A 9,840-nucleotide genomic window follows, 5' to 3' on the forward strand; every position below is an offset into this window, starting at 1 on the left:
AATTTGGTATTTTGACATTGCAGGTGGTCTGAAAGTACAATGTGGTAGAACAGTATTCTCTGCCTTTTAAAGTCACAAAAACCGAAGGCAAAAGAAAATTTGGGGTGCCTGGGTGGCTCAGTCGGTCAAGCGTCCAACTTTGGCTCAGGTCACGATCTCACAGCTCATGGGTTCGAGCCCCGTGTCAGGCTCTGTGCTGACAGCTAGCTCAGAGCCTGGAGCCTATTTCAGATTCCGCATCTCCCTCTGTCTCTGACCCTCCCCTGCTCTCTCTCTCTCTCTCTCTCTCTCAGAAATAAATAAAACATTAAAAAAATTTTTTTAAAGAAAATCTATGTATGGTAGCTTATATCGTATGAGGAGCCCCATTGCAAGAAGGACAGACACACTGTCATTTTCCACCTAATACTCTTATGCAGCCAGAAGTCAACACAGGCCAAAGTCAAAGAGTCCACAGAAACCCTAAATAAATTTCTTGTGAATAAAATCTATCATATAGATTCAAAACAGAGCCTTCAACAAATCCAATTAAAAATGGGGAAATTAAGCAAATTTTAGATAAATTTATCCCCAAATATCCAATTCATTGTACGATTAACATGGACTATAAGAAGGAAAGCATTTGATTGTGAAAACCAATATTTAAGACGCTTATGATTCATCAGGATTAGAAAAGCTGTTAAATACCTTTCTGGAAGAACCAGAATGACCTTTACTGAGAGTGTCCCTCAGACACTTTATCCACCTCATCAATCCCAAATGTCAAAAAAACCACTGAGGATATAACTTCCAAATTCTTTTCAGACTGTAGTAGCCCCCTACTGAAAAGGCTGATCATTCAGTACAGGAAACTTGTAGGTCAAGACAGAAGTTTATTAACTTGCCAGGCCAGCGTGTGGATCTGACCTCCTTCCCTAGTCACCTGCCCTGGATTCCCTGAAGGGCAGATGAACGTGGTCATGGCTGAGGAGGGATCAAGATGGCAGAGCAGCATGGAAGGTTTTTTTGTTTTTGTTTTTGTTTTTTGTCTCTCGTGTCCCTGCAATGCAGCCAGATCAACGCCAAATCATCTTGCACACCTAGAAAACCGAACATGGTCTTGCCTGATTCAGATGAGACACAATCTCTTGACTACCTAAGATCCTTATTATCCAATTAAAAAAGCCTTGGGTAGATCTCCAGCAGAGAACAGAAACCTGCTACTCAGGATCAAAGAATAAATGAAAACATTCTTTTGGGCTGAAGAAAAGCAGAGGACAGTCTCTGCTACTGTATTATGATTAAAACCACAGACTAATTTTCTGTGTTCCTAACCTTTTTATTTTTTTTATTTTATTTTTTTTTTAATATTTTTTTATTTATTTCTGGGAGAGAGAGAGAGAGACAGACAGACATAGCGTGAGCAGGGGAGGGTCAAAGAGAGAGGGAGATACAGAATCTGAAGCAGGCTCCAGGCTCTGAGCTGGCAGTCAGCACAGAGCCCGACGCGGGGCTCAAACCACGAACCACAAGATCATGACCTAAGCGAAAGTCGGACGCTTAACCGACTAAGCCACCCGGGCGCCCCTGTTCCTAACCTTTTTAAACAGTTAGCCTTACTTTCCCTTTCTGTTCACCATACCAATCCTGCAGTGAAATTTCATTTTATCAGAATAGGTTGAAACAAAGACCATTTTATTAAAATTGTATTTGCTGAGAAAATGGAAAATACCAATTTAACCTCAGGACTTCTGTGTGGAGGGGGAAGTAGAGACTGTTCCATCTGAGTAATAGTAATAAAATCTAAAACTGCCAAGGCTCGTTCCTTTTCCCTTTATAAATTAGAATATTAAGAAATCAATTAAAACCCCATAAAAGGTACAAAGGCTCATGTAATTGTCTTACTAGACAATGACTGCCATTGATATTAGAATGAGATAATATAAAAGTTTTATTTGTTTTCCCTCTGACAAAGTTGCTTCATTTATTATTTTCTAATTATGTTTGTGCTGCTGAGACATCTTGTTCATGTGGGCCAGTTAACCAAGTTGTTTTGAACTTGTGCCCATAAGACCTCCTTCGTAAAGGCCGGTGATTTTGCTGGTACTTGGTAAAGGCCGGTCATTTTGCACTGAAAACCACATTTCCCAGCCCAAAATGGAAACAGTCACCCCGTATAAACACAAAGCTGCCTTGTAGGGGAAGAGAATGGGGCAGGATAAGGATGACTTACTGTCACTCCTTTCCCCTGCAGGAAAAGTTCAAAATATACTCCTTACTGGTAATTAGAACTGATTTTTCGAATGTTTATCAAATTAAGAGGAGCAGAAATTGTTCTAAGCTGACCGAGTCTCGTGAAAGAAAACAAATGGGTCTTGAGTCAATGCCTTCTTTGAGTGATGTTACAAATAAAACCATGTTTGGGGAGGGGCGCCTGGGTGGTTCAGTCGGTTAAACGTCCGCCTTGGGCTCAGGTCATGATCTCACGGTTCGTGGGTTTGAGCCCCACGTCGGGCTCTGTGTTGACAACTAGGTCAGAGCCTGGAGCCTGCTTCAGATTCTGTGCCTCCCTCTCTCTGATCCTCCACTGCTCATGCTGTCTCTGTCTCTCTCAGAAATTAATAAAACGTTAAGAAAATTTAAAGAAAAAAAAACAGGTTTGGGGAATGATCATGAAACAAGTCAGCAAAACAAGAACAATGTCGTGATGCCATTGTCTGCAGATTGATTTATGTTTATGTTTTAGCTGTTTGAAAAGGTGAAAGAAGTTTGTCCAAATGTGCATGAGAAGATCAGAGCTGTCTACGCAGATCTCAATCAGAATGACCTCGCCATCAGTAAGGAGGACATGCAAGAGCTTCTCTCCTGCACGAACATTATCTTCCACTGTGCGGCCACTGTGCGCTTCGATGACCCTCTGAGGTACGTTCTCCCTCTCACAGCTTATGTGTGTGAGTATGTATGCGTGAGCACACATGTGCGTGTGTGAGTTCCTCTGTGGTTTCTCTTAAAAATACATATAGTCTCTATGAAAAAAAATACAAAGGAGTGAAACTTCTCCAAAAATCTCATCATCCAGAGATAACCATTTAATATTATGGAGAGCATCGATTCCAACTTTTCTTATAATTGTGTGTTTTTTAAAATGTTTTTTATTTTAATGTTTTATTTATTTCTGAAAGAGAGAGACAGCGTGAGCAGGGGAGGGTCAGAGAGAGAGGGAGACACAGAATCTGAAACAGGTTCCAGGGTCTGAACTGGCTGTCAGCACAGAGCCAGATGCGGGGCTTGAACCTACGAACTGTGAGATCATGACCTCAGCCGAAGTCAGACGCTCAACCAACTGAGCCACCTAGGCACCCCAATTCCAACTTTTCTTTACACATCCATAATACGATAGATTTATGCTCAATGTTGCCAAAACATAATGGCATCGTATCAATAATGTTTTAACAACTTGCTCAATTCTACTTTTGGATGCCTTTCATTCATTATCAATAAATATTCTTTTAAAATTTCTAATGACTACATGACATTCCATTGTCCATGTATATAATATACTTGACCAGTTCTATTGTAGTGGATATTTTTGGATAGTTCTAATTTTTCACTATTATAAAAAACTCTTCAATGAACATCTCTGTGCTTGCATTTTGTAAACCATTGTGTGCTTTACTTTGCGTAAATGTCCAGAAGTAAAACTGTTAGAGATATACCAGATGTGCCCAGATTATAAACAGTTTATGTGTTGGCACGTAATGATAAATTGTTTTCCAAAAAGGAGTTACTGATTTACCTTGTCGCTGTGCACATGAATGGGGTTATTTCTGACGCACATTGTAGCACTGTGTTAGAATCCTTTAATTATTTTTAATGTTGCCAATACAATGGAAATGCCGTTGCATATTTTGGTTTTTATTTCACTGATAGTTAGAAAAGTTGAAGATGTTGAAATAGTGATTAGCATTTTATTCTTTTGTGAAATGCCTATTCATGTTCTTTGACAGTTTTTTCTATTGAAATATTTTTCTATTGTCAATTTTAAGACTTCTTGGAAGATTTAGCATATTAATTTTTTGCCTTTTATAAGGCTCCAAATATTTTATCATTTGCCCTCAACTATTTTTATTATTTATGCAGTTGTTCATAATTTCTTCTAGAATATTTTTTTTTGCTTCATATTCATGTTTAAGTCTTTGACCCATTTCAAGTTTATTTGCCTGTAAAGAGAAATAAGAAAATTCTATAAAAAGAAAAGTGGTGTGGGTGTGAATGTGGAGTAGCTTTTGAAAAAATTTCTAACAGATGGCTATGTCTTAAGCAACATTTATTAAATTATTAAATGATTTGCTTTTATTCTTTATTTAAAATGAAACTCTTATACTAAATTTCCATTGTTGAGTTCTTTATTTTGTTCCATTAATTAGGCTTTTCTTCCAATGCCACAGTATTTATTACTGTAATTTTTATTTTATTAGACAAGTATACACACATTGTTTTCCTTTTATGGAATTTTCCTTACCATTCTCATCTGCTACATTTTTTGATTAAACTTCGGATAATTTTTCTGAGTTCTTAAAAAGTTGGGATTTTGATTAGGATTACCTTGAATATGCCAACTAATTTAAAAAACTTAACATCTTTAAACCATTTGTTCTTCCTACCAAGAATTATTTATTCAATTTTTGTGACCCTCCATGAAGTTTTATAATTTTTTTTATATAGTCTATTCATTTATTACTCACTTGAATTATTTTTGAAATGTTCAGTTTTGAATGTGTGCCTTTCTTCCATTGTATTCTCTAATTTTTTTCCTTTTACATAACTTTATAAATGGACACCTTACTGAATTAATTATTGCATATCCCAGAATAGTTTTTTTATCTCCTTTGTTTGTTTTCCAGAAATACAGTTATGTAATCTGATAACAATTTTTGTGACTGCCTTTCTAATTTTTATATCTGTTAATTAATTTTATTTTCCTCTCTAATTTCAAGGTAAGAGTTTGGCACAATATTTAGTAGTAGTGATGGCGGACTTCCTTCTTTGCCCTGACTTTAAAAGCATTGGTCCTGACTTTTCACCATGAAGCAAGATACAAGCTAGCAAATTGAAATACATACACTTTAATCATTTTATTCTTCCTGTAGTGAATTTTAAAAATTAAATTGGAAATGGATATTGAATGTCATTTTAAAACTTATCAAAATACATATAGAGGATAATTTAGTTTTTCTTTTTTTAGTTAGATAATAAGCCATATTATTTCTAGAATGAAATATATCATTGTCCCCACATACTGTGTTTATAGAACACAATTTTTGTGTTCTGTTAGCTAAAATTCAGGATTTTGAATCAGTTATTATGTCTGAACCAGACCTTTGCAGTAGAAATGTATATTTCATTCTTTTTTAAAAAGTTTTTTTTTAATGTTTATTTACTTTTGAGAGCAAGAGACAGAGGCATGAGCAGGGGAGGGGCAGAGAGAGAGGGAGACACAGAATCCAAAGCAGGCTCCAGGCTCTGAGCATCAACACAGAGCCCAACATGGGGCTTGAACTCACTTACCTGGATGCCATGACCTGAGCTGAAGTTGGACGCTTAATGGACTGAGGCACCCAGGCGCCCCATATATTTCTCATTCTGTGTCCACTGTTGCTCCCTTACAGTTTATTTGAATTTTTCAGCTTCTTGAGTCAAATGCTCAGTTAATGTATTTTTATATTTTTAATGGCTGCTTGAGAAGCCCCTTTACAAATTCAGAGGATTATAATTTCCCCCTCTTCCGACTGATTTAGAACCAAGCGATCTCTACATGCACTATGTACAATGCTTCCCTGAATAGGATTTCTGTGCACAGAATGCATAATCAATATATAACACATTCCGGGCATCATGTAACTGTGTATCCAAGACTCATATTTTTCTTCTGGGTCCTTTTTTTTTTTTTTTAATGTTTTATTTATTTTTGAGTGATGGGAAGAGACAAAGCGTGAGTGGGGGAGGGGCAAGGAGAGAGGGAGACACAGAATCTGAAGCAGCCTCCAGGCTCTGAGCTGTCAGCACAGAGGGGGCTTGAACCTATGAATTGTGAGATCATGACCTGAGCCGAAGTCCAATGCTTAACTGACTGAACCACCCAGGCGCCCCATCTTCCCTGTCCTATGGTGCAGCCACAAAAGTCAGATGGACATGCAAGTTACTGGAGTGGGACAGTTCCAGCAAGGCAGGATGCTGGGTTGCCTCATTGTCCTTCCTTCTGCTTCACCTGCTGCAGGCATGCCGTGCAACTTAATGTCACTGCCACCCAGCAGCTCTTACTTATGGCCAGTCAGATGCCAAAGCTTGAAGCCTTCATACACATCTCTACTGCCTTTTCAAATTGTAACCTGAAGCACATTGATGAAGTCATCTATCCATGCCCTGTGGAGCCAAAAAAAATCATCGACTCCATGGAGTAAGTTGGGTCAGATGGCGGGGGGGTGGGGGTGGGGGGTGGTTAAGAGGTGGGCAGATTGCTGTTCTCTCTGATTCTTTGTAGCCATTCATTAATGAGGTAACAAAGTGAGACATCCCTGAAACTGCATGCTTTGAAAAGGTGCTTGTTTTCTTCACTACCCTGTCCCTGCAATTCCTGTCATTCCCAGGGTGGGGAAGTATAGAGCTTGGTGGGGGGCAGAGGCCAGGCATAGATAAATCCCACAGAAAAGCTTCGTTAAATAGTTTAGGATTGCAAGAGGTACATGGGAATACTTTCCATAGAGGTGGTTTCTCACTTCTTAATGAGCTCACATGGTCACTAGAGAAAAGAAGTAGAGCATACCGTATGAAAGTGCAGAAGAAAGTTTCGGAGTCAGACCCACAGGGGTTCCGCAGCTTTATATCTGTGTGACAGCAGCTTTGTATCTGTGATATATATAATATATATCTTTATATTTAAGTGAGTTCCTTGGACTCTCTGAGCCTTAGTTCCTTCATTTGTGAAATGGGGCTAACAGTAAGTGCCCCTTTTGTAAAAGTGATGATAAATTGAGTCATGTAAATCAGTTGTGCTAGAGACTGTTTAATAGTTAATCAAAATGTTAATAAAGAAGAACTAATAGGTAAGCAGAAATCCTCCCAGATCTGGCAGAAATTGCCAGTCTCTTGGTCTATTAGGCCCAGATACACTTTGCTTATTGTCCTGTTGAGAAGGAAAAATAGCAGGCTGGCGTTTTTCTCTTCTCACCTGCCAACAGGAACCACTTCTTCTTGGGATGTGACCATCGTCTCAGAATAAGTACATTTTTGTTTTCTGTGTCTTCAGTCTTCTGTCCAATTTACCAAGTTTTCCTTGTTTAAAAAAAAAAACTCTGCAAAAAAGTAATACGGCAGAGAAAATAGACTATTTCACAGTGAAGTGTGTCAGATTTTAATTTCATATAAGACTGTATTTCTATTTAAGATATACTTTTTAAAATGAAGCTTAGCTAAATCAAGAGTTCATTCCCTTCAGGGCAAACATTTTTATCTCCAACACTCTGAGAATAGATATTTTTACCTGTCATTTTAAAATATCCGGGACAAAGAAGAATGAAAGTCATCTAAAGGACCCGGAGGTTACCTAAAGTCACTAACAAGCGATGATTTGCTCAACTGGTGCAAGGGAACCTTGCAATTTAGAGCATGTCAGGTTGGCTGGAAAAAGATGCTCTGACGCCCCGAGCGTTTTCAGACAGAATCGAATTGTTTGTCCATTAGCTGCCCCCTTACGGTGCTGTCTCTTGGTAAATGCGGCACTGACGGATTTGCTGTGCCCTGCTTAGATTCCAGACTCTACTGCCGAGACTCCAAAGGCTCACTCCACTGCTGACACATCCAGACCCCTGACAGATCACAGCGCGATGCGAGGCAGCACGGAAAGTCTCGGAGAGTTTGCTGGAGAAAAGAGACAGGGAATGAGATTCAGCTCACCCGTAGTGAGGGGCCCCTCCAGACACACTCTCTAGCACCTCCTCCCTCCCAGGCTGTGTCCAAATACTCGATACCCCTCGATTTCAAACAAGAATAAACTCATCTCCCAGAAGAGTTGATTTATCTCTAGGTGTTTGGCACTTTCTATCCTTCGCCACCATCTATCCCCCGGTAAAGGCAGGCAGTTGCTACCTGATTTATGACCAAACTGTAATTGACATTTGTACAAAATCTATGTCTCCCCGTCATGTACTGTTCTCCAAAGAGTATAATTATTTTTAAAAATAGACAGCCAAAGAGAACTAAAAATGAAATAAATTTTGTCTCCACAGAAGACATTTTGCATGCAGTTAAGGAAGCAAGGTTTTGATTAAAAAAAAAAGAGGGAAAAGTCACAAAAACCGCACTTGATTCACTCACAGTCTTACATCCGGGACCACCTTGCCAGCATCTCTCCTCCGGCCCGCGCTCCCTCACACATGTGCTGCAGCCACACTCAAGGAGTCAGTCCTCTCCCTCACACCTCTCTGCCTTGGCTTATGATGGTTCTGTTTCTAGAAACTACTTCCATCTCTTCTTCCCTGGTTCCTTCCTACTCAGACAGACATCAGAGCTGTCCCCAGGAGGCTGCTGCATCGAGGTGGCCTCCTCTGGGCTGCTATCATCCCCTGTGCCCATCGTTATTATTGCCCTGACACGGGTCATTCTAAATAGCTGGTTCTGTATCTACATCTCTCTTGCGCAGTAAGTTTCACAAAGGAAGAGAACGTCTCTCGTTTCTTCTCACTTTCGTTATGAGCTCTTGGTGGGGACTCACATATTTACGGAATGAATGAAATTTGGTTCACGGAACGAGACGACCGTTGTTCGCACTGTCCTGGCTGACGTGTGTTTGCTTGTTTGCTCATTTAGACAAACATGAGACTCGATGGCAGAATTCCATAGCAAGCTTATATCTGGGGATGTGAAGTCCTGTGTGTAAGATACCTATATGTCCATGTCTTATCCCTATTTCTGACAGCCCGCTTTTTCTTCTTTTTAAAAAATGTTTCTTTATTTTAAGAGAGAGAGAGAGACAGAGTGCAAGCACGTGCAGGCAGGGGAAGGGCAGAGGGAGAGGACGGAGAGAATCTTAAGCAGGCTCCATGCTCAGCACAAAGTGCAATGTGGGGCTGTGTCTCATGATCTTCAGATCATGACCTGAAGCTGAAACCAAGAGTTGGACACTTAACTGACTGAGCCACCCAGGTGCCCTGGCCACATTTCAATAGTAAAGTAGGAGTTAATGCTTCTTCTTCTTCTTTTTTTTTTTAATTTATTTCTAGGAGAGAGAGAGAGAGCGTGAGCAGGGGAGGGTCAGAGAGAGAGGGAGTCACAGACTGAAACAGGCTCCAGGCTCTGAGCTGGCAGTCAGCATAGAGCCCGACGCGGGGCTCAAACCCACGAACCGCGAGATCATGACCTAAGCGAAAGTCGGACGCCTAACCGACTAAGCCACCCAGGCGCCCCTAATGCTTCTTAATCAACATTAAACAATGAACTCTCCTCACTCTTCTACCTGCTGGTGTCCTCTTCCTTTGTCCCAACTACCACAGACATTTATTTGGTCTCGGAATTGTGTCACCATTATTACCCATCTGTTTCCCTGCCTTGTGTATCTGTCTTCTAAAGTTAGTGATATTTACCTTAGAAGCCCCTGTGCATGATTAGATCAGGAATTGCCAATGAGATTCTAGTCTTCCAGAATAACAGCTTAAGTAGAATGTTTACTTATCTCTTCAAGTTTATTTATTTTGAGACAGACAGAGAGAGAGAGGGAGAGAGAGAGAGTGCAAGTGAGCACAAGCCCCAGGGAGGGGCAGAGAGAGAGATGCAGAGAAAAAGGGAGAGAGAGAATCCCAAGTAGGC

At 40.1% G+C, this 9,840-nt stretch overlaps 1 protein-coding gene across 2 annotated transcripts in view; it reads left to right on the top strand.

The window, feature by feature from the left end:
* FAR2 (fatty acyl-CoA reductase 2) overlaps positions 1-9,840 on the top strand; it is a 154,078-nt gene that overhangs the window by 124,814 nt on the left and 19,424 nt on the right. For both annotated transcript variants that reach the window (XM_039255265.1, XM_039255266.1), the window contains exons 3-4: positions 2,726-2,901; positions 6,257-6,436. In XM_039255265.1, coding sequence (XP_039111196.1) covers positions 2,726-2,901; positions 6,257-6,436 — 356 coding nt within the window. The remainder of the gene's footprint in view (positions 1-2,725; positions 2,902-6,256; positions 6,437-9,840) is intronic.

Source organism: Hyaena hyaena, unplaced genomic scaffold, assembly GCF_003009895.1.
Source record: "Hyaena hyaena isolate Hyena2069 unplaced genomic scaffold, ASM300989v1 scaffold_520, whole genome shotgun sequence".
In the NCBI taxonomy this organism is placed as follows: Eukaryota; Metazoa; Chordata; class Mammalia; order Carnivora; family Hyaenidae; genus Hyaena; species Hyaena hyaena.